We start from the raw sequence: 25,868 nt of genomic DNA on the forward strand, positions 1-25,868 counted from the left end.
AATGGTGTTATTTTAATTTTAAGTTTGATAAGAGATAATTAGATGCGCGTATGTCACACGGATATGACTGTTTAGGATTTAAAATATTAAGGAATCAATTCATCTAAGAATGCATGGAAAATACAAAGGATTGGTTATAAAGGTGATAATATAAAATAATCTTTCGCTTTTAAAACGCTTATGTTCAGGGGCACAAATATGATTGACATATGAAAATAACTGACCAACTTTTCTGCACTCTCAATAAATGTTCCGCGTGCTGTCTCTGATTCACACGGCACGCGCCAATGGCGGAAGATGAATTTTTAATTACAAATTTCGTAGCTGAATCTTGTTTGTAGTGCAGTTGTGGGGCACTGAAACTTCACGTGTATTTGTGACAGTTTAATAAGATAAACCCACGTTTTTTTAATGAATTTTCACAAAGACATATGGGCCATTTTTCTATAAGAAGACTAAGCATAAAACAAGTTGCTCGGATATTTAAAATCATTGTTGTTTCCGCTATCGGTTGATTGTCTCTAAATTAGAAGTACTATATCGTCATTGAAACCTTCAAGTTCACATTAAAAACTTTATTTATGTACCCTTACGTTAAAAAAAAAAAAATTAGAAGAACTCAGGGAAGGAATGAATGCTGCAATGATGGTCATTGGCGGGATGACGCTACAAATGAATGGAACAAGTACAATTACTATCTGGATGTGACATGTGACAATGTGCATGAACATTTGTAAAGCGTGTAATAAATCTCTTGAGTTTGCAGTTACTTTCATATATTACTTATATTTGTAAGTGTAATACTTTTAAATATCTAGTGTATTGAAAATAAATGGATCTTTTATAGCAGTCATATATAATGTCAGATTGTATGGGCTTTTTTGTGAAATTTAATTCGTACTGGTTTGGGTAATTCGTTCTTGTTGATGTAAAAAAATTATCAACGGGTTGGTAATTAGGTCTTAGAGTTACAAAATAAATACAAATTTATTTTCAAATTGATGTTAAAGTATTGAAGGCTCATTGCATAACGGATTTTTTTTTTTCTTCCTAAAATTTATGCAAAATGCATTTTATGAAAGAATAATCAATAAAAATAAAAAAAATAAATTGATAAGAATAGATTGCTTATTAACTTCAACATTTTCTTGAGAAATCACCAAATATTTGATATATAGTTTCTAGAAAAATTACATCGATAATCCAAGAAAATAGGTTTATTTGAATTTTTTAATTCATTGCGGCAAATTTGGAAATTTTTAAAATAATTCGTATTAAATGAAATTCTTATTTTTAATAATAATTAATTAATGATAATAATTATTATTAAATTAACATTAATTAATATAATAAATCATTAATTAATATAATAAATCATTAATTAATATAATAAATCATTAATTAATATAATAATTAATTAATGATTATAAAGCATTTTCCTACATATAATCAGATAGTAAATATTTCTCAGCAAGTCAACGTGCTGACAACTTTAGTAAAATGAAAGAATGAAATATCCTCATAATCAGATTGAAAGATCATCGCAAAAAGCAATTTAGAGAAAGAATATAATTGATGAGTAATTATTAATAATTTAACTGCAATTATTAGGAAAATGTTAGCTTTGCAGTAGAATTTAGGTTTTTTTAACCTACTGGGAACATAATCACTTCGTGTAATCGAAAACTCAGTGAATCGATAATAAATTCTAAATTATATACCTTCTTTTCTTTTAAGGAGGTTTCTTAAACTTTTTTATTTGGAATCATAAAAAAAAAATTCAAATATATCTATAACAGAAATTATATAAACTCAAAGACGAATCACTTAAGAGGATTTGAGAGTGTGCCGATTTTTGCTGTTTCTTTTTGTTTTTCTCAATCATTGTTTAGGGGAGCTCTCTGAAGAATAATTTCTCCCCTCAGCAAAGCGAAACTTTTCATTATATTCGTAGGAAATTTTCTGATATCTCTATTGAAGCATTTAGGAATGAAACTGTTTCTTTTCCATAAAATAAAGTTTGGAGTTATATTCCCTTTTGATTATGACATTTTAAAAGACTTAGCATGTTGAAAATGATCAAAAATCTGAGTTAGTGGCCACTCCCCCCCCCTAAAACATTGATAGTCTTTATTGAAAAAAAAAGCCAGAAAAAGTATTATTTAATTCTTTGATACTGGATAAATGAGCAATTAAAAAAACTTCGATAATCGAGATTTTGCTATATCTCTAATATATCAGACCCGGTTATTATAACTTTATAATTTCCAATCTCATATAAACCACCTTTTTAAAACAAAGACTATTGCATTTCCTTCATCTTTCTTTCATATCTCTCTCGAGAAAGAAGAATGGAAATTAATACATCAATTAAAGATATTATATAACGTAGGAAGAAATGTAATACGTCACTTTTTTGCTTGTAACATTTTAGGTTAGAAAGCATCCTGAAAGACCTATAATAATGAATAATTCTTTCATAAGTTTTCATTTCTCATAAGTTTTCATTTCTTTTAAGATAAAAGAATATTTCGCTTATAAAGATTCACAGGATAACTGGAAAGAATTTAATAAGAAATTATTTCAATCCCCCCCCCCACTTTTTCTGTTCAGCTTTTTTTAAACTCGATTCAGCTTTCATACCTGAAATAACAATTCTTTTGATAAAATTAGTTCTTGAAAAGGCATTGTGATTTCTTTTTCAAGAAAGTCTTAGAATTTTTAAAAATAAAATTAAAAATCAAAAAAACGTATTTATTAGTTTATTTTATAGTTATAATAGAATACTTTTTAGCTTCAATTTTTTATTGAATGTATTTCTTACTAACTAAAAAATGATATTAAATTTGAAAAATTAAAAAAAATGTTCAGTAAAAAAAATAAACTTTTTTATTTGATAAAAAAACTTAATAAGATAAATATATGAATCAAAAATAAATAATTTCATTATAAAAGCAAAATAAATCAGAAAGCTTTTTCTCTAAAAACTGTAAAGCTGAAATTTGAAATGTCATTTCATGTTATTAACTGGTGTATCAGAGTTCCGAATCTATGAAGCCACTCAAAAATGGAATTTGAATCCATGAAACAAATATACCATCACCACACAACAGAAAAGCAAAGAATTATCATGTATAGATGAATAATAAAACACATATCGCAAGCTCTTCAACATTTGCTATTCGTATCCCATACTAGCAAACATTATTATTACCATTATGATTATTTGTACTATGCCTATTCTTTTCAAAATAAAATGTTGCCTTTAAAAAATTCAAGTGTCTATAAAAAAATAACTAATAACGGAGCTTTAAGGAGAGGAGATAACTGAATTTAAAAAGAAAGAAAGACACGACAGAATCAAGTACAAAAAAAAAGCCCATGGGGTGGGGGTGAGGAATAAAAAAAAAGGGTGCCTATTCTATAAAGAGAGAGAATAAGAAGAAATCTCTCTAGTGACAGGCCTAAACCCCGCCCCCTCGCCATAGCCACAAGTCACTCCAAAGAATGATGTATTGAGCATCAAGGTTTGCGCATCGCCACTACCATCCAATGGCATCGAGCCATCGATCCGAATGAAATTTAAAGAAGGGACAAGGGGAGCTCTCCAGAAGAAAGAAAGGAGGAAAGGGGTTGAGGGAGGTGGCAGAAAAAGAAAAAAGGAAAGAGAAAAATAAAGACCCTACAGGCAGAGTTGGTTTCAGTATTGGGATGGATGTTAAGGCAACAGCAATGGGTGCTGAAGTGTGTTGAGGTCTGCTTGCTTGTGTTTAAGCTAAAGGATGTTTTGTCTGGACAGATAAGGGAAAATGATAATTAGCATTCATTGAGGAAGGTAACTAAAAACCAGCATGCCAAAAGCAAGAAATTGCCTCTCTAATTTTAAATGTATGTCTTAATGTTGCCAGATAGATGACATACCACTTGTGCTATTTGAAGGAAGCTACAACAGGTGTTCATAAATATTTACAATGATCAAATAAAATGAAGAATTTTATCATAGAATAAATGTGGTAGAACAAATTCAGGTTTTATATTCATTTACTTAAATGTGTTTTTAGAACATAAAACAATTTTAAGTATATATATATATATATATATATATATATATATATATATATATATATATATATATATATATATATATATATATATATATATATATATATATATATATATATATATATATATATATATATATATATATATATATACGTTATTTCTTTTTCAATAAAAAATATTAGTTGTAAACGCCCTACAAAATCTTTTATATCATTACACAGAGATTAATTTCAAATCTTTTTCACTCTGGCATTCATTTATGCTCTTCCATCATCGTACTTCTTATCTCTCCTATTTCAGATATACAAAGTTTGACAATAATATTAGTATTCCAACGCATTATTTCATTTCAATCTGGGTTTTGTTTCAAAAGCGACAGTTACTCAAGTAAAAAGCTTTATAATTAGTTGTTTAACAAATTAATATAATCATGTCTCCTGGTAACATTCTCTAATGATTATCTATATTATGATTAATAAGTATTTATTTCTGATAATTTGTAGATCTGATAATCTATTAACGTGGCTTATTTTTAGAATTAATAAAGGGAAAGTTTATTTTTAAAAACTGGAAAATATTGTTAGCACTTTTTTGTAAAAGTTAACTATATATATATTTACACACATTCGCACACAATCCCCCCCCCTCCGCCTCACACAGATATCGAAGTATTGCTTTTTAAAACTAAATTATTCGGTCTTCATTGCATAGTGACTTCTTAAATCTTTTCTTATTCTTCTGTTTTCCTTTTCATCTTTTTTCCCTGCAGTGTTCCAACTCTCTTTTCGAAAATTAACATCAGCATTATAGTCAATATGGTTTTTAATTTTTTCTATCAAAACAATTTCTGGAATGCAATCGTTTTTAAGCAATAGATGAGTTAAAATTGTAGAAATAAAAAAGGTTTATTCTAAAATTTTATTAGCTCTTTTGTTTGAATAAAAAATTTCAGGATAAATTGATGCACTGATTTTTTTAATTGTTATCTTTTTTCTTTCTCTTATTCTGGATAAAAAAATTTTGAAGTTGTCTTGGGAGGGGTGATTTAGCTAATTCTTAACATGACTTCGATTATAAGATCATTCGTAAGAAAGTTTTAGTTAGTATTCATTCTATTCTAATAAAATCATTTATATTTTTGTAATAAAAACATGCGAAATAATAAAATATTTCTTAAAATGTGTAAAATTATATAAATATGTTAAAAAAATATGGAAAATATATTGAAATTCACAAAATTTTACTATATCCGATTTTATCCATTTTTTTATAATAGTATTATTTGTTGATTTGGTAGATAATTTTACAAAAAAAATATTTTATCACAGATTAAAATATCTGGAAATGTTGTATGCAAAAAAGAAGTATTATCTTAAAAAAATATTATTTCTTAAAATGTTTAAACAAACAAAATTTAAAACACTTGCATGTAGACAAGTTCATGAGATACCCTACTAAAATTTCAATATCTATGATTCTACGATTATGATTATACAATTTTATTATTTATGATTCGATATCTACGATTTCTATGTAAATATTTTTTATTTCATTATGACAACTAAGCGAAACTAAAGTATCAACAAATATATCTAAGTAACTCATTTCCTTTCATGTAAAAAATTTCACACCAGTTCATTCTCAAAAGTATAAGTTAAAACAATTATAAATATTATAATTAAACAGATAATGAATTTTCTTTGCATTAAACTGGAAATAATGGTCAATTCAAATCATATTAATTGATGAACAAACAAGTGCTATTGTCTTGCTACTGAATTCTTTCTTGTAAAAAGCACGGACATCTCTGAAAGCTAGGGCCAAAAAATTCCAACGCTCTAGGACATAGAAAGAGTCATTCCAAACAATAAAATTCAAAACTCCCGAAGACCTCTAATGATTTGCTCTTATTTAATTTCGGCTTCACTCGGAGCAAAGAAAGAAAGAAAAAAAGACGTTGCCGCTCACTTCATACTCTATTGAACCGATACCGCTATTTACTTAACAAATAAACTTTCTTTTACACAGGATGTTCGCGTAAAAACTCTTTATTCAACCACAAGCGTCCTCATTGTTGGAAAGGGGGTTACATAATGGTAATATTTTTCTCGAGCGCAGACCGACGAGCAGCCTTAAGGCCATGTAAACACAACAATCACAGAAACGACCTTATCTGGCAGCAGAAGCGCATTTGAAGGCTGAGTGGTCTTTTCTCGCGGTTCCCTGCCTCTCCCGATCCTTGATGCTCTTGCGCTTCTTTTCTCCAACCGACCGTACGCTCTCGCTCCTCCTTTTCTTGCGGAATTTTCTCTTCTTTATTCTGTGTGCCCCTTCTTTTTTCTTCTTCTTTTTTTTTAACTCTCTCTTCTCTTTTCTTTCTCTTTTTTTCTACGGTCTACCAATGTGCACATTTTAAGCGATTTTTTTAACTCTTTGTTGCCCAGCTTTCACTGTTCGCAACTCACTAACCAGTTTCCTGTTTCCGTTACCTCCTTACTGTCATCCGGAGACCTGCGTTATAATATCTGATAAGAAAAGAATTGATATAAAGGGATCTCTTTAAAAATTTACGAAGGAGGCCAATGAAAAGAATCTATAATGTGTCTTGTATTGTAGGGTCTATGAAATATTTCAAATCGGTAAGGCATCTTATTTTCTTCTTATTGCCATTAAATTGCTTGCTGTTGGAGTTATTTAAGGCAAATTTTGAATTTCTTATATGTTTAGTATTTCTTGAACGCAAATGTGACTTCTATTCAAATAACAGCTTTCAATTTTTGTATTTGCTGACAAGCATCACTAAGGTAATAATTATTCTACATTTGCGAATAGAAATGATTTTATTTCTTGTTGAAATATTTTTGGTTCCTTTCATCAAACTGTTTTAATGCATCGAAAGATTTATGAATTATTTTAGGTCGATGATGCAACTTCTTTTCTTCTTTCTGCTGTTAAATTGTCCTTTGTTGTTGGTGGCGAGGCTAATTTTAAATTTCGTATAGTTTTGTATTTCTGGAATACAACCATGTTTTCTATTGAAGTGGCAGATTTGAATTTTTGTATTTGCTGGGGGAAAAAATCCACTCAGATAAAAAAAAAAAAAAAAAAAAAAAAAAAAAAAAAAAAACTTCTACAATTACGAATAGAAGTGATTTTATTTTTTACGGGAATTCTTTGAACAATCTTTATAAATTTTATTGCTTCAAGCTGAAATTTCTATCTCTAATTTACTTTGCTGTTTTCTAGATCCTTTTACGAAGAAGGTAATATTAGTATAAATTTAACATATTGTGGTTATTTTTTGTATTTTTTCCAATTAATTAACTGTTAATTTTATTATTATAAAATGTTGAAAAATAATACTCCTAAAATCATACCTCGTTGTCAAGATTTCTGTTTGACTTAATGAATGATTGCAAATTATATCAATTCTTTATAGAGTTAATTGCCTTAACTTTACTTCCGAATAACAAGTCATTGAAGCAAAGGAACTCGTTCAGTCTTCGTTCTCTCGTATATTTGGAAAACCGAATAAAGTTTTCCCTATCCTTATATGGACCAAAGAAGTCATCAACACATCAAGAAAATTATATAATAAGGCATATATGATTTTTAAAAGTAATATTTAACAGTAGAAGACTATAGAAAAGCAGCGAGTAGCAAAGTAACTATTTACTTTATCAAACAAAGATTTTTATTTCATTTGGAATAATCACGAGAAACAATTATTCTCGTTGCTATGCATGTCTCTTGTAAAGCCCATTTCTTCGATGGTTCATAGTCAGTTACATGATATTGAATATAATTCGCATTTTATAAATTACGCGAATAATTAATAAGTATATAAAATGTTTAGACGTTGGCGTAAGCATGCGAATCTTTTGTAAGTTGAAGATGAGTAGACATATGTAAATATTACACAATATCAGTATAGCTTTATGAGTATAATTACAGAATTTATTTCTTTGAATAATGAGATCAAAATTAAGATGAAAAAAAATTTTTTTTTAAAAATTACGATTTTTACTTTTTTTATATGTAGGATATCTCCTCTAATCTTGGAACAATAATTAATACGAGGAAGTATCAGTCAATAAAGGCACGTATTTTTGAGCACAATAATGAAAATGCAATGCATAACTATTTAAAAGTATTGCCAATTTATTACTTTCCGGCATAACTGTCATTCATGTTGAAACATTTGTCCCATTCACGGGTCAGTTTGAAAATTCCGGTCGCATAGAACACAGTAGGCCCGGCCCGTATGAAGTTGTTTTAAAAACCAAAATTTTGACCTACGAAGAATTCATGGATCCAAACAGATGCAAATTTAAAAACATCAAATCTAATGCCGTGTGGTAGGTACTCCAAAACTTTCCAACCAGACGAATCCTCACAAATTTTCACGAATGGGTCGACAATATTCACTGAGGACGAGATTCTCAACCAGACCTGAGACAAATCCTCAACATGGAATGGTAATTACTTGAAAAGTAATAAATTAGTAATACTTTCTTCCCATTTTGTATTGTCACGAATTGCTTTTTTTTTGTTATTATTATTGTGTTCCTATTGATACCCCTTTGTATCTAAACTATAAGAAGAAAGTGTATAGTTCAGATTGGTAATGCTTTAATTATTGCTTAAAAAAACCTACTTTTTATGTTGTTTGAGTCATTAAATTAATTGTTGGAAAAATTACCAAATCAGAATTTTGTTACAATTTAAAGATTCTTCAATTATAATTTCTAAAAAATTTTATAACTAAAAATTATTTTTCTCGGTCTAGGCTTTTCACCTAGTCACGAAACTATGAAATTCATTATTTTAAACCAATTAATGACTTTTTTGAAGAAAGGGATTCTATTAGTCGTGTTATTTTCCTCACTGATCTAGAGATAATGAAAACTTCATAACTTGGTGAGTGCTTGCTACAGAAGAGTGGGTTTTGAAATGAAAATGTTAGAGTGCCAAGAATTTTACTAAATAAAACAAACAGAACCTGTGGACTGTAAAATAATTTGAATTTGAAATTTTTTTTTTCAACATTAGCTGAGTGAAACAACAAGAACATAACTCATTAAATTATGTAAAACATTATTTTCTAATGGTAATTACATACATAGCTCTAATCATTATAAATTAGCTATTGGTCTCCGATTAAAGTGGACTCCATATATTATAGAAATATCATGATCTTTTTCTGAATTTAAGCAAATTTGCAACAAATTACACTTTCAGAGACGAAATATAACTTTTTACTCAGTAACAATCGAAACGTTAGATATTATGCAGAAGACCATTAAACTGCAATAAAATGTTGTATGTCACTCCTTAGCTAGAAAAATGCATTTCCCCCTCTTCTCAAACTGAAGTATTTGTTTGTTATTCAAAGTATACGTAATATTCTATAAAGACAACCTGTTTGTGATCCCTCCTTCAATTAAAAATAAGTTTCCTAAGTTCCTTCCTGCTAAGATCCCTGCAACAATAATTAAGAAAGTGGTCTAAGAATTTATCCATTTATCTAAGGTTTGTACCTCAAACTGCTACGGCAGAACTAAATTTTCCTTTTCAAACTTTTATTTAAGAAATATCCGCGCGTTTTGTACGTTTTAAATCCCTTCTCTCTCACTCTTTCGCTCTTTCACTAACTCCTTATCATCCCAGCGTCAATTCTTTTACGCACAGATTTCATTTAAGTCCGAGATATATCCCGGCTGTGAGAACTGTGCGTAAACTCACTCACTGAACAACCGAAAATAAAAACTAAAAATATTAGCGCAGCGTTTTCAGCAGCTGAACAACAAACAGAAGCAGAGAGAGAAGACGGCGACGACGACAGCAGAGAGAAGACGACGAACTTAAAGAATAAGAAGGAAAGAGAAAGAAAAGAGAAAAGAAGAAGAAAAAAAATCTTCACTCCCATAACCCCATCCACAGAAAACTTGTCAGTGGCTTTGGTAATCTCCTCCCAAAGTTTTAAGGATTTCAGAAGGAAAAGGTTTTGGCGGCAAAACTTAAGAACAAAAGAAGAGTTGGAAACAATGCGAATAGACAGAAGGTAGTGGCCAGAAAGTATCAGCGGTGAAAAGTGATGCCAGAGGATTGGGAAACTTTTACAGGAGGCGGAGGAGGGATTGTTTTCCCGCAAAGGATCCCGGCTACTGCCTCCAAAGGCGGAGGAGGAGGAAGAATGGTTGAAAGGGGAAAGAAGAGGGGTTTGGCGAGAGCGGGAGTTTTTATGCGCGAATTTTGTGCGTAGCTCCTCTGATAAAGGGACTAAGAGTAGGGCTTTCCGTGGATTAATACCACAAGCTGGAGTTCCTCTCATGCCTGCTCTACTCTGATAAGACTTCGGTACACATAGATATATACATACACACACACATACAGTGGCCCTGTTCTGTCTTGCAGGACTCTACCACGGTGTGAACGTCGCACTTTTTCCTTAGTTCTGTCGCCATTTGGTTTGAAACGGTAAACCACAGTTTGGAAACGCGTTTTTTGGATTTTTTTTTTTTTATCAGTGGAAAAGTTTGGTATAAAAATCAAGAAAAAGAATTTTCTAAGGATGTCTTTTTTGTTGTATGTGGAAGCTTGAAAAGAAATTGAAGGAATTTTTTTCTCCTGCTGTTCTAGAGATTTAAATGTTTACTTTAAGCCATTAAAGAGCTTAGATTGTAAATCCGGTGATTTATTTATTTATCGGGTAGGGGCAAGAAGGTAGCTTTTAATATCATGAGTAATCCTGGGATTTCTTTTCAATTTTTATTTTTCCCGTGCTTACATTTTTTTTTTCTACCTCTATTCTATATTTCCCTTTTTAAAAAATATATTTCTGTTATTCAAAATTCAGGAGATAACTGAAAAAAATAACGAATGTTATTTATGCGTTCACTTTTAAAGCCTTGTGTGGAATTTTTCTTAATAGAAAATATTTTTTGTATTATTTAGATTTTTTTTAAGAATTTGTCTTAAATTCATTGCTGCATAAATAAGAACAGTTTTTTTGAAAAAATTTAAAGCACAGTAGCTCTTTTGTAATCAAAACTGAAAAAATTTATCAGTTGATTTTATACTTAGATCACTCCATTTCAATACAGTGAATATGTCTCTTAAGTGAATATTTTTCAGACTCTGTGTATTTGTCAATGATTTGAATAATAAAATAATTCCACTAATGTATAAGTTATGATGATTATTACAAAATATTTTTTTGTAAGAATTAGTTGCTTAGTATGATTTTTAGACAGCAAGATATTTCATTGAAAAAAATTAATTAATTTTAAAATAGATTTTTAATTTTGTTTTTATTTTTTCTCCTATTTTGCTCCCTGTAAATTTGTTTACATCGATTTTATTCCGACCGTATTACTAGATACATCTACAGGGAAAAAAACTGATAAAAGATATTTGAAATAATCCGAACATATCAGTCATCAAAATATCTTTAAAGCATGATGGAATTCAAGTATTTATACTCTCAAAGCAAGCAGATTTTACTGAATGTTTCATTTTAAAATCAATTTTCTCACTTTTTTCACATACACTTCATAAAATGTAAAATAAAACCATTGCCGTGCATTCAGAATTCATAGCGAATTCGAAAATTTATGATTTCATAAAGCGCACATATACTCTCTATAATCACGTTTTCAAAGGTTTTTTTTTTTTTTTTTTTTTTTTTCATCGTTAGAACAACAGACCAAAAAGGATAAACGAAATAATGTCTTTACTTGAAAGATGCGATTCGTTTTTCTGTTACAACCTCCTCTTCCCCCCCCCCCCTAAAAAAAGACTTAACAGGCTTTCATGTAATATTAGAAATTACATGAAACTCAGAATATTAGTTAAATACGAAGACCATTTTTTTCCCTGTCAAACTCCTATGGACCATAAGAAATAGTTAAAATTAAAATAAACTTTTTTACCCAAAAGTATATACAATCATAGTTAAATTTTTTTTACCTAAAATAATTATTTAAGCATTTGTTACATTGGTAGATCCGTTTCCCTATCTCTCCTTCAAAAGGCGATGACTACAATAATGTGAGATGGCCTTAACATTCGTTTAAAGTTCTTCATTAGTCTGGAGTCATTATTTTGTTATCCAAGCTATTTCTTCAATTCAAGAAATGAAAATCAGTCTACTTTAAGTTACATTTTTCATGAAGGGAAATAAGGGCGAAGAGTATCGCAACATAGCACCTTGTTGATCAAAAAATTGGAAAAAAAACCGGAGGATTCCATGTGGCAATAAAACCATTGGATGGGATTGGGAACGAGCTCAATTCGTCCTTCACACTTTCAGATTCCTCAGTTGTGGTTTTTACATCTGAACATGGCTAATTACTTTTGTTTATTTCTATAGGTGTGGTTCCAGAACCGGCGATCTAAAGAAAGGAGGATGAAGCAGCTGAGCTCGATGGGTGCGAGGAGGCATTTTTTCCGCAGCCCCAGAAGAGCGATGCGACCCCTCAGGCCGGGCATGTCTCCAGACGGCCTCGACGACAGCCCGGATATGGTATCCGGTCCCAATTCCGGATACACCTATTTCTCAGGTAAGACATTTCTTTCGCATTCGGTTGAGTCCACCATACATGATTCCTGTTTACATAAGTCTACATACAGTTTGGTTGAGTCCACCATACATGATTCCTGTCTACATAAGTCTACAGTTTGGTTGAGTCCACTATACATGATTCGTGTCTACATAAGTCTACAGTTTGGTTGAGTCCACTCTACATAGTCTGAACTCATTCAGTGAATTAAAAATTAATATAGATACATCAAACTGAAAGACGATACGTATCCTATTTCAAAGATCCATAGATATTAAAAATAATAAGTTATGAAAAAGAGAATGTTTACAGCCAAAAAGAAGTCGCTGATTTTATTCCATTTTTGGTTCAATGCACAAAAATTGATTTAATGGACGTTATTTTCTCATTAAAACAAATTTTGATAACACTTTTATTTAACATTATCAAGTGCTTCCGGATGAAGTTATTTATAAAAATATAGATTCTGTGTTTTCCTAAAAGGTATTCAACTCAGATTTATTATTAAAAAATGTTTTTAATAAAGCACAATACATCGGGAATCCAGATATTTTTGTTGTTAATGCTTTTTAAAAGCAATAATGCGTTTTAATTTTACATTGATACTGACACCTGCTTTGGTACTTAGGAAATAACCCTAAGATTATTTTTAATCAACTTTTTTAAAGAAACTGGAGAAATTATCGAGACTAGTTTGTTAATTTCAACTAAATTTTATTTTTAAAAAGTTTTTTTTGTTTTGTTTTTTTAATGAAACTCTTTTAAAAGTAATAAATGATGATGCATTTAGATTAATTTTGATTTTGGTAGCTTTATATTCGACTACGAGGCTTAAAATTATTTATAAAAATAATAATACATATGATAAATTCCAGCTTCTTGATGAAAAAATACAACAAATGCTTCTTTTTTTAATTATCTCTTTTACCATAAAAATTTACAAACTGAAAATAGTCAACCCTTTAACAGGTTGGATTCAAAATATGATGAGATTTTTTTTTAGATACTTAAATTGTGTACCATATTTTATTCATTTAAATCTTTAGTTTTGCATTCGAACTGATAGAAAAAAAAAGCAAATTTCCTGTGCATGAATACCGTTCAAAAAATTTTTTAAAAGAAAAAGCAGGTAGCCGCTGAACAGAAATATTTACGATATTATCCAAAGCCATACAAGACAAAACAGAGCCAAGATCCATTTTCGGCCGCCACACCCCCGAAATTGTCGTCTATTTGGTGAATTGTCACTCACGTGATCAAAAGAGCGATGACAAAACGGTCGTTAGGATCGTTAATTACGGTTGTCGACGTTTCACGCTCCGTGGGCAAGATAAACACAAGCAATTGACTTATTCCTCGCGAAGAAAAAGCCAAGCATTGTCTTTTTAAACGGAAGGTTATCTTCCAGCCAGGAATCCCTTTTGTGAGTCACTAGTCATTAATTTCTTCCACTGGAAGCCCCCTCCTCGAGTGGGCCACCCTAAGCTTCCGAATCTAAGTGTTGGGTGGCGCACGGGACATCATGCGTGAGACCCGGGTTTTGTGTTTGTTTGCCTTGTTAACAGTAAGAAGACGTTTCTTTCTTGGTTTCAGGATTTAGTTCTTCGTTTATTATTATTATTAAGGTTCATGATAGCCAAACGTCAGTTCTGCTTTTCTTTTGCTCACTTTGAAAGAAAAACACTTATAGTAGAAGGAAGTCTTCACTTTTTTTAAATCTATAGATAGAATATTTCCTGAATGCTAAATCTTAACCGAGTTCATGTTATGAACATAAATGGCATGTCAGATTAAAAATTATGACATTGAAATCGATTGGAATAAATTTATAGTATTACATGTTCGCATGTATCTTAAGTAGGTGGAGTTTCGAGTTAATTTTTAACGCAGCAAATGCGAAATATAACAAAATCGCGCAAAATGCACTGATAAAACTTTATTTTTGACGGCATTAGAGTGAACTCCCCAGAAATTTGCTCTTCAATAAAGGTCTTATCCCTTTTTCTCCGCATAAAATTTGCTCTTCAATAAAGGCCTTATCCCTTTTTCTCCGCATAAATTTGCCCTTCAATAAAGGTCTTATCCCTTTTTCTCCGCATAAATTTGCTTTTCAATAAAGGTCTTATCAATTTTTCTCCGCATAAATTTGCTCTTCAATAAAGGTCTTATCCCTTTTTCTCCGCATAAAATTGTGGGATAGGACGCGAATGCCTTGCAAATGGCATTGGTGAACCATAATTACGATATATATAGCGTTGGCCAGGATATAGAATTTTTAGTGAATCCTCGAATATATATTTTGGAAGCCTTTTTTGCCAATCGATTGAAACCAAAATTTGGTACGTAACTACAGTTGTAGCCAGATACAGATAATATATCGAAATTCATTGATTTAAATCCTTGTATTTACATGCATGTGAAAATAAAGACCGACAGAAAGCTCTTTGGCAGATTTGTTCAAAATTATATATTTTAGATACTAAATCAGTGCTGCCAAATTTTATCTGTTTAATTCTTTGCGTTTTGTGGTTATCGATTTCACTTCTGTTGAAACAGCCATATATATAAATTTCCTATTTTCGTTCAAACTTTGAAAGAAATCTACAAATTTGGTCGCAAGACCATATACCAAATTTTTTCATCCTAGCTGAGCATTTCTGAATTATCGTGTCATGCCAAAAATGCGTTATTCGAACTCAGAGTGGTCTGAAACATGGAGATTCTTCAAATTATTGTATTCTAATTTTTTGACGATTGCATTACTTCCTCTATCTTTGTAAAAGAGAAAGAAAAAAAAGGGGGGGGGGATTATGATTCTAAAAATTATTTCCACATAGCAAGTAGATAAAATTTGAAAATAATGCTTATAATTCATGGAAATAAACATATTATAATAATAAATTTTAGGGGACATTAATTTTATTTATGCAGCCCATTGTTCACAGTCATCTGATAGTTTCAAATTCCCCTCTTAAAAACAACCCATGATTTGGAGGCTTTAAACCGAGCGTACTCTTCGTTATTGATGTGGAATGGAAGTTTGGAAAGTGCGCTGGATCAAATACAACCCTCGTCTTTTCCAAAAGGCATCTTAAAGCTTCAAAAGACGATGCGTATCTCATTTAAGTAAATGTCTTCTTTCTGTTCATCTCTCGACTGTATCAAAGCATCGGAAAGTTCTTTTTTTCTGTCCGATGATATGACGAATATATCTGATCATGACATAATTAAGATTGCAATTTACCAAAACCAAAAGAAAATTTTAAAAATAAACGTAATTTGATATTTAATTAATATTATTTAGTTATGGCCGTTTCTTATAGCATTAAGCCATAAATTTCAGAGTATTTTTTTATAGTGGAAGACTAAAATAACGTCGTTTAAAACGAAAAATAAAATTATGTTACAAAAACTTTTTTCTCAGTTTCAAAAAATAATTTCATCTGTTATTTAAGACTTTATTCTTGTTTCAGGAGAACAATGAATAGTGTATAACAGCAAAGCTCTGATATGAAATTCTTTTATAAAACATATGCAAACTATTTAAATAAATGCTGAGTTAATTCTTTTAACTTGAATTTAGTATTTAAGTTAATTTCTTAAACACTTTTGACTTAATAATATCTTTAATCTCTCTTTGTGCATCTATGATATTTATACAGAAATTCTGCTCAATAAGCTTAAAACAAAAGAAATCTGCATATATCTTTTACTTCATTTTTATTCTAATAATATTAAAAAGAAAGAATGGAATATGTTAAAATCCAAATCACTTTAGTGAGTTTAATATGAAGGCATATATTGAATTTCACGTCTTAACAACATCTTACTGTTTATTGAATTTGTTACAATTAATCTTTTATATTAAAGATAATTAATATAAAACAAGTTGGTAGATATTTTTCTTTATCATTGATATAGCGAATGAATTCTAAAATGAGATCATAATCAACAAAATATAAATATTGTTAATACAATCCAGAAAATATAAATATTGTTAACTAGACCAAGATTTCTTGAACTGTGAATTCTAATTTTAAATAAAGAGGAAATGTTTGAATAACACAATCCTTCATAAGGTTAAGACTTAGTGCTTGTAATCATATTTGATCTAACATTTATAGCTAAATTTATTGATCTAGGATTCACGATAAAACGGAAGTATCACATTTTCAAAAACTGAGGTTTACTTTGCTCCTCTTTATAAAAAGTCATGGTATTTTTAGAAGACCTTTTAGAAAAAATTAATCCACATTTGTTTTTTGTTCCAATTAAGATCACTGGAAGCAAATTAGACAGCAGAAACAACTTCATTACTACCATATTGAAAGATGATGATCAAAAGCAAAGCTAGTAGATAAAGCCTATAACCCATCTTCATTTGGAATGGAAAATTTCTAATTAAGTTAACTTTCATGTTCCTCCACCTCGCCATGCCTTGCCCCATCAAACCACCGATGGTTACACTAACTTAAAAACAACCACAATTTCAAACATACTTGCAAATGTTTCCAACTAAGAATATTTATTATTTTATAACAAATTCGAGTTCATTGTTCTGTTTTATAGTAATTTATAATATAAAGTCAATTAAAAGTTGATTAATATTATCTCTTCGTAACCGGAACTGTGTCATGCTTCTCCATCTGTAAACAAATCGATACTAATCGATATTTAGCTAGTTAATATTTTTATCGAGTGATAACCTCTTCTCAAAACTTAACTAATTATAAAGAAGAAATTTTATTCTCTCACAGACAGTTTTTGTAATTTCTCAAGCATATCAGAACCCCTCAGCGGCTCAGAATTTTCCGAAAAATATTTGAAATAAAAGTTCTGATCTGATCCATATCCTCGCTTCGGAGGATCTTTTGTTCTCCGCTCGGAAAAGATTCAAAAACAATATCTTGTGTATGAAAGAGCGTCAAAAAACATTAGAAAATTTCCGCTGAAAAGAACTGAACTCTGCTTTCGGGAGAAGAAAAGACCGTACTCAGCACTTTTCTCACTCGCAACAAAGGCGCGGGGGTTGGAGGGGAAGGTCCACACAATGGCGCAACACATTGCAAATCAAACATATCACGCGCACAAGACAAACACGGTGACTCCCTTAAAAGCCATTAATGTACTACATATTTCGCTTCATTACAAGTTAAGTGATGGGGGTGGGTCATATGACCGAGCGGTGAACCTCCGATCTGGGCGTTTTAAAAGGAGGAGACATTGGAGAAAAGTGGAGGGGAGGAGGTGGAAGGGAAGGTTAAGAGAAATATCGGACTACATGCAAAAACACTACACAACTGTACCCCCCGGTGTGTGTGTAAACGCTCAGATCCCCTCTCTGTATAACCCAGAAGAGTGGCCTCTTATATTTTCGAACATCGATTCGCTCTCCACCTCCCACTGCTTCTATAAAAACTAAGGGTAGGGCAACTGAGTGCTCGAGTTCTCTGATCGTCTTCCTTCCAGCCGTATCTAGATATGCAACCATATCTAGACAGTTTTAGAAATTAAGTTTGGCATCGATGAAAATTCTCGTTTACATTTAGCATACAAACATGTTAAATTTAATAAATTCAACAAAATTTTTATGATTCCATAGTATTCTTTTCTATCTATGATTCTTGGATTTCGATGGGGAAAATACTATCAATATTATTTCAGTTGCTTAGTGCCTAAGTTGTAATTCAGTCATTGGCGTTTCAGACCAACATTTAAATTACAAGAATTATTTTAAAAAGAAAGAAAGAAATTTAATCTGAAAAGTATACTCAAGGTTATATAAGGACTCTGAGGCTAGATTAATTTTGTTTTAATTATGGGAATGATGTTTGTTTTTAATTATTGGGAATTTTAAACATAAATTAAATTTATTAAAGAATTTTTAAACTAAACTATCTATAAACTATTTTAATTACGTAACTAGTTTCAAATAACAAATATTCTATGTGATTTTTCCAGGTTCCTTACTTTGTAGCACAAATGCTTTGCATAAAGTGTTTGTACGTAAAGTCTATATTAATATTTTATATCATTAGAACAAACAAAAGAATATTTTTTACCAAGCCAGAAGCAGCCATTAAAGCCCAATTGTGGACATTTTGGTTTTGCTGTGAAGTGAATTGTTTATACTAATTAGGAATTGTTAATCTTCAATTAGTCATTGAATTTATGAATTGGAACAATGGATGACGAACATTGAAATGACTTTTAAATTTTTCAAGGGGAAAAAATCTTAAAAACCCTATTCACCTTATGATATGATATTTATGGATCATTTGCTGTGAGGTATCACAAATTGTTCAACCAGTATTCGCCAATCCTTTTAGAAATGTTTTGCTCAAATTATACTATCCTTTATCTCTTCTTCATTGATAGAGATTAAATTCAATGTTTATATAAGAGAGAGAGACGATTTTGCATTCTAATAACTGAAAATTAGAAAAATTAATTGATATGCAAACTGCTTACAGAGCAATTAAAACAAAAAGAAGCCTTACAAATTAACGACTGCTCATCGTCAGATCTACATCGCATTTCCTTGGGATTTACAGAACTGAAGCAAAATAAATTTTGCTACGCAAAGTTCCCATCTAATTTACAAAGAGAAGACAACAATTCATCGAGTTTATTAATTATTATTGAACAAAATCTTTCATAACACCTCCATTAGAGTGTATTCCTTCTTGGAACACAATGACATCCCCTTCTTTGTGTTCGAATCATTTGATCCAGGAAAATTCTTAAGAATTTAAGTGCTTTATAATGATCCGCATATTAAAAGTTACCTTTCATCCTCGTATAGCTTCCGACGATTCTCCCAGTAAACTGGAAGCAATTAACCGATTACAGAAAGGCAGCGATAAATCGATTAGAGCGCTCCCAAACCCCACCATCGATTAAACGATTAACCGACAAATCGTTTTTTAATTGAAAGTTAATCGTGAAGTATGCCGGCACAGATTCGAAGCCGTGATTGTCTCTTTCGATTAGAAGAACTGGGTATTATTAATCAGTTTGAGTTAAGAGCGATCTTTGAAAATAGCTCTGCTGGGTTTCAGCGGGCAGTTTTAATAGTTTTTAGAACGATTTTGGACTCGATCTACCCGTCATGTGAATCTGATGGCTGCCTGGCCTAGTCGAACTATTAAGAGCAGCTTGGAAATAGAGTCGGTACGATGAAAAGTATAGTTATCGATATCGAAAATATACCAACTCAAAATAAAGGATTCTTCAGATATATATGTTAGTTGCTCTTCATGAAAATAAATATATTTTCAGGAACAATATTCAACTTTTAATTTATGTGTTATTTTTATGATTGAAATATTGGGGATAAAGTTGTTCTTTTTTTAAAATATTTACTTACATTCTTAAATTTTTTTTCTTGCAATTCAATATCGTAGCAAACTTCCTTTTATTGTATTTCTGTTTTATTAACTCCTATTAAGAAAGCCAGCTTTGAATAACATTCCGTGCTGGTTTTGAATTTACTATTTTTAAAAATGTGCCAAAATTTATGTTACATTACATATTACTAAAAAAATATTTGTAAAGCATTTAGTTTACTTCAAGATATTATTTTGTAAATATTTGGCTATTAGTTTTAGTGATAATATTTTTTAAAATTTTATATTTCAAGAACAATTTAATTTTTACATGTAAGATCTATTCCTGTTCAGAATTTTAATACACTTTCTATTGCATATTTTTAAAAATTAATTGTTTTTTCATATAATGCTGCATGAAATTAATATTAGGATCTTTTGAAATATAAAATACATCGCAAAATAGATTCGCCTTTTTTAATAATGGAATGCTTACTGTTTATCTCTACATTTTTCAAAATATATATAAATTAAAACGTTTGCTGATTATAATAACCATTCATCACAATTGTACATATTAAATGTAATGAACTTTAATTATATAGTTTTCTTCAAGAATTTGCAAAAATATTTACAAATACTTTTATTTAATTCTATAGGTAAAAAAAAGATATTATTTTCCCTTTTTATTTAATGTTTCGAAATTTAAACAATCTTTGCGTGAACTTATTTTTACACATTTTTTAAAAAATATAATTAATTTTCGGTCTCATTAACGTAACTCTGAGTTGTCAGTGGACATATCTCTCGGTTCATTATTTTCTATGTAATTGTTACCGAATTTCGGAACTATTAACAAAACGGAATAAATTTCTAACTTTTCAGAATTTATTTTTTAGAAATATTTGCTTTAAATACTCAGTACAAGAAAAAGGCAATACAGAGCTTTTTTAGAAAATAATAAATGACCGCAATTGGTTGTTACGAAATAGATATTTTTATACAAAAAAATAATTTAATAAGAGATTAAATTTAATTTTTTTTTGTTGTTTTTTCCTTACATAGAATTTTTAAAAAAATGGAAAAATGACATCTACTAAACTAAAAAAAAAGGGAAAAAAATTATTACCAAACAAATTATGTACTGAATAAGTCCGAGCATATTTGTGCTGCCATCTTCTCTTTTCTTAATCTTGTTGAATTACGGTAAAGGATCATTCAGGCTAATATTTGAAAAAAATTTCGATCGACTGCTACTTTCGTGAATTATGTAGTATGTGTTTCGACGAATGTAGAGCTGCAGAAATCCTTAATGTAATTAAACAAAATTTTGCTTTAAATATAAAACTTTACTGCACGGAGTACTTATTATTGGTGTATACAATTAAATTCTAGCGAAGCCTATTGTCCGAGTAAATGCGTCTTCTTCATGATCATTTAATCGGGCTGGCGAATGCGCTGTCTACTAATGCACTGGTATATCAAATTGAATTTATTATTTGGTTTTTTTTACAAATATTATAATTATGTATTTGCTTTCATTCAATTTTAGAAACCTTGTACTACAGCTTTCTGAAATATTACCGACACAATAGATTATTTATCTTCAGATTATGCAATTTTACATACATCTGCACCATTGAAATAATATTAGCCGTTAATATAGTATGGAATTGTTTAAGTTTCCTGAATATGAATTCCAATTTTCATGCAGATAACGTTCGCTTTCTTCTTTTGCATCATGAATAACAACTAGAATTTTGCATAGGAGTACCTCATCTGAGGTCATAACAACGTTTAGCTTTGGAAATTTTGACATCCTGTTCTACGCTCAGCAATCGTGTTAAATATGATATCACCACGACGATGGACGTCCTGAATTTAGTATCGCGGCCACAATCTGACACATTCACGGCCCGCTCCCTCCTATCTGCGTTTCGCCAGGAGGCATTCCGATTTTTACCATCCCATCCGAATAAAACCTCTTCCCCATGCATATTCATGGACCCCACCGGGCCAGGGTGGGGGACAAAACGCTGCTGCCGTTGTCACCCGGCCGTCACCCCCTAAGACACACAAGTGTTTCCAATCGGATAGTTATATGCTCATGCAGATTAATCCCTTTCTCAACACAATGCATTAATCTTCCGCCGCCCCCGCCAGCGTTCGAATACGCTTGGGAGGTTAGGTTCGACCGCACTCCAAGCACCCCCAGAGGGTTCTATTTTATCCTGATCGCCGGAGAATTTTCCTCCACGACTCTCTCCCCCTCCTCCCAACAGGATGATCGCAGTGTAAAGAGGGAAAAGATTCGGATGCTGTAATAGCCTGAATCGGTTTCTGAAAATGGTGAGGCTTCATTCATTCATTTCAGCGGTCATTTTGGCCAAGATTCTGGACAAACTCGCTAACTAAAGCAGGATATCTTCTTAATGGAGATTATAAATAAAGAATTACGAGACGAAGAATATTCAAAATTTAAGTAGAAATAATTATATCCCATCTTTGAAAATGGCATTCTGGTATCTTCATCCAAATTATTTCTATTTGTATTTATTATCGCTGCTTTAGAATGTTAAAACTATAGATTCAGTCATATGTTTGTATTATATGCTACTTCATTTGCATTTAGCTTTGTAATGATGGAATTTTGTAATCGATTTTTCTCTTCTTTCTTGACGTACTATTCTGAAAGTTTTATTTGCTCTTGCATATTCCTGATGATTACACTATATTTCAAGATTTTAAAAACTGATTAGTTGTTATTTAATAGATTAATTAACAACTAATCAGAAAATTTTAATTCCACATGATAGGTACTATCTTGAAAACAATAATAAAGATAAAAAAGTATAAAATAATAAAAATTAAACAAATCAAACAATATTAGAATATTGAATGTAGACATCATTAGCGTACTAAAATAATTTGTTTATTAATAAAATATTTTTTTATCAAAATATATATATTTTTTCGCGCATGTGATCGTGATTTCCGCCACTGCAGAAATTGAATCTATAATTGAAAGACTATATGCAAATGTATCATTTATAAAACAACTTCAAAGAAAGATTTAATCTGATGGGTTCTCTAATTCTAAACTGTGATTTGCTTTGTCGTTGTTTGGCAGGAAAATATTTTTAAATATCATGTCATTAACCTCTTCGTCGTCCGTAAAGCGTCTAGCGCGTTTAAGTGAAATTCTTGCAGGGCGGTCGTAACATGCTTCAAGTGCTTCTTCTACGTTTTAAAACTTTTAAACATTTAAAACGCTTTGTAAATGTTTACTTTTTTGAGGTTTTATTTTTGTTTGTTCTAATGCGGCGAAAAACAGAGGGGGGAAAAATTCGCGGACGGAGAGGACGGCGAAAGTGTTAACTTGCGTTACTATAATAAACAGTGATGATATTCAAATATTTAATTGCAATTTAAATAAGAAATTTTTACTTGCGCTTTAAATATCTAAGAAGATTTATTAGAATGCTTTCATATAAATTTATTTACTTTATTTCTTATTTTATTTCTTTATTTCTTCAATATTATAATTAATGATATGCGTAAAATCTTATCAAGAAGTTTTTCGTCTTCTCAGAATCATATTTTATTGTATCAAAGTGCTTATATACTCTAATTTAAAACTGTTTGATTGAAAACAGATACTTTGAAACATTTTAGAATAAAGGGAACTTTATAATTAAATGAACGTATTTAATTTATTTAAATTATATATTTATAAAGATTGATATTTCTTTCAATTATATCTACAGTATCTAATTTTAAGTATATCTATCTATTTCAAGTATATACATATGTGTGTTTTATGCCCGAATGAAGTAGACTTAATAATCTCTCGTTTTGCTCAATTTGAAGATCATAAATTTCTCCTATGCTTACCTCCCACTTCATTAAAGTCGACCTTATTTGGCAATCTTAATATGCATGCAAATGTATCTACGCATTCTTACGTATAAACAAATCAACAGACTAAAAATGTGTTGTTGATTACTTCCATGATAGAGTTTTTTAATTAATCTATGGTGTTTCTAGTGTTATTGTAATATTTAATAGTGCTGAAATTCTTTGTGTGGAGTGATGACCAACCAGAGATATATGAATGGGTTTGGGTTTTACCTTGCCTTCAGAGTCAAGCTTTGTTTTCTTCCTCGTAATTGTTCCTCTTCTTCCTGCATTTCAATATTATAATTAATGATATGCGTAAAATTAACTCAAGAGGATATTGAAAAATTTGCATATAAAGATAATTTTAATAATGAATTATTTTGTATGAGTGAATAAATGTCATGGCCTTAATTTCGATCAAGTGGATAAGGAATGGTGGTTTAGCAGTTTGCTATTTGTAAAGCGTTTCTCATCAACCTCTTGTTTTGTACCATCTATAATAGGGAGTTTGTTTGTTTGTTTTTTAATCATATTTTTATTTCAGAAATAAAATGTATATATTCGCTTAGCCTACTACGCGATGAGAGTATACGAAAAGCTTCCGACTCGAATATATTATCAGATACTTTGAAAAATTCTCTTAAAGTACCTCGTATGTCCTTATTTCATATTTTAGTAGGAATCTGGAAACACAAAGCGGAGAAAAAATGGTATAGTAAAATTCAGCTTTTTAATTTAACCTCTTTGTCAGCCGTAAAATGCTCCAAGTGCTTTTTCTACATTTTAAAAGTTTTAAACATTTAAAACGCTTTGTAAATGTATACTTGTTTGAGTTTTTATTTTTGTTTGTTCTAATGCGGCGGAAAACAGAGGAAAAACAGATATTTTCGCGCACAGAAGAGGACGGCGAAAGGGTTAATGACATCGGAAATCATTTAACGCCAATTTCCATGAAAGACAAAATGATGAGTCTTCAAACATGTGATTTTTTTTTCCGTATTTTTGCAAAATGTAGTTTCTTATAATTATTTTGCTGAATTATTAAAAATCGGAGATAAAATTTTAAAATGTCTTTCAGAAGTTTCTTAACTTAAAAATGCGAACATTTTAATAAAATACTAAAGGCAAAATAATCGCTAATAGAAGATTCAGTTTACAAAGTATGCACCTTAGCTCATTTTAATCTTATTCGATCAAGTGCTAAATGACGATTAAAATGTTCATTAATATATATATATATATTCTGATAAAAGAAAAGTTATAAAATAAAATTACAACTTACTATGAAATCTATGAATATTTTTACCATTTCAACGGAATTCTTGTGACAGACTAATCCATGATCATCATATTTTATTCTATAAAAGGGCTTTCAAAATGTCATTTCCAAAGGATCTATGTAATTTGTTTTAATTATTTGTATGTAAGACATACTGAGATTAATTTTTGACAGTAGGTTAATGCTTGTAAGTACGACATACTGAGACAATTCATTTTTGCCATTGTATTGGGGGGGGGGGGACTCAAATTGAGTCTTGCTGTAGGATGTTCATTGTCAATGAATTAAATGGAAGAAAAGGAAACTCCAGATAAAATATATTACATAAATATAAATGAAACAAAAGCTTACTATTGCACAATAAACCAGTTGCTAGAATAATGGCAAATAAGACTTAATATCAAGAACGAATCTTTGGAGTATTTTAAGTAACTGTTCAAAGGACTTGTCTTTCGAAACGATACGTGCATTGTTTCTCATTATTTATACAAGTCAATTGTTAAGCTATTTTAAATTTTTATTTCCTTAAATTTGTGTTATGCATTTTATCTTGTGTATCTTTTTATTTCATTAAATACGCTGACAACTGTTCCCTTTGTGTTTCATTTCCCATGACCTACTATGAAAATTGTATGTCCCTGCATGCTTGTCGAACATTTGAAGTTTTTAAAGGAATTTTTGAGACACCCTGTAGATTAATGTCCTCCCCCCCCTTTATTACTCACAAAAAGGTAC

General features: G+C 30.4%; 1 protein-coding gene across 2 annotated transcripts in view; it reads left to right on the plus strand.

Annotated features, from left to right (window-relative positions):
- LOC129981589 (LIM/homeobox protein Lhx5-like) overlaps nucleotides 1-25,868 on the plus strand; it is a 251,959-nt gene that overhangs the window by 178,592 nt on the left and 47,499 nt on the right. For both annotated transcript variants that reach the window (XM_056092491.1, XM_056092492.1), the window contains exon 4: nucleotides 12,437-12,626. In XM_056092491.1, coding sequence (XP_055948466.1) covers nucleotides 12,437-12,626 — 190 coding nt within the window. The remainder of the gene's footprint in view (nucleotides 1-12,436; nucleotides 12,627-25,868) is intronic.

This window comes from Argiope bruennichi, chromosome 8 (assembly GCF_947563725.1).
Source record: "Argiope bruennichi chromosome 8, qqArgBrue1.1, whole genome shotgun sequence".
In the NCBI taxonomy this organism is placed as follows: Eukaryota; Metazoa; Arthropoda; class Arachnida; order Araneae; family Araneidae; genus Argiope; species Argiope bruennichi.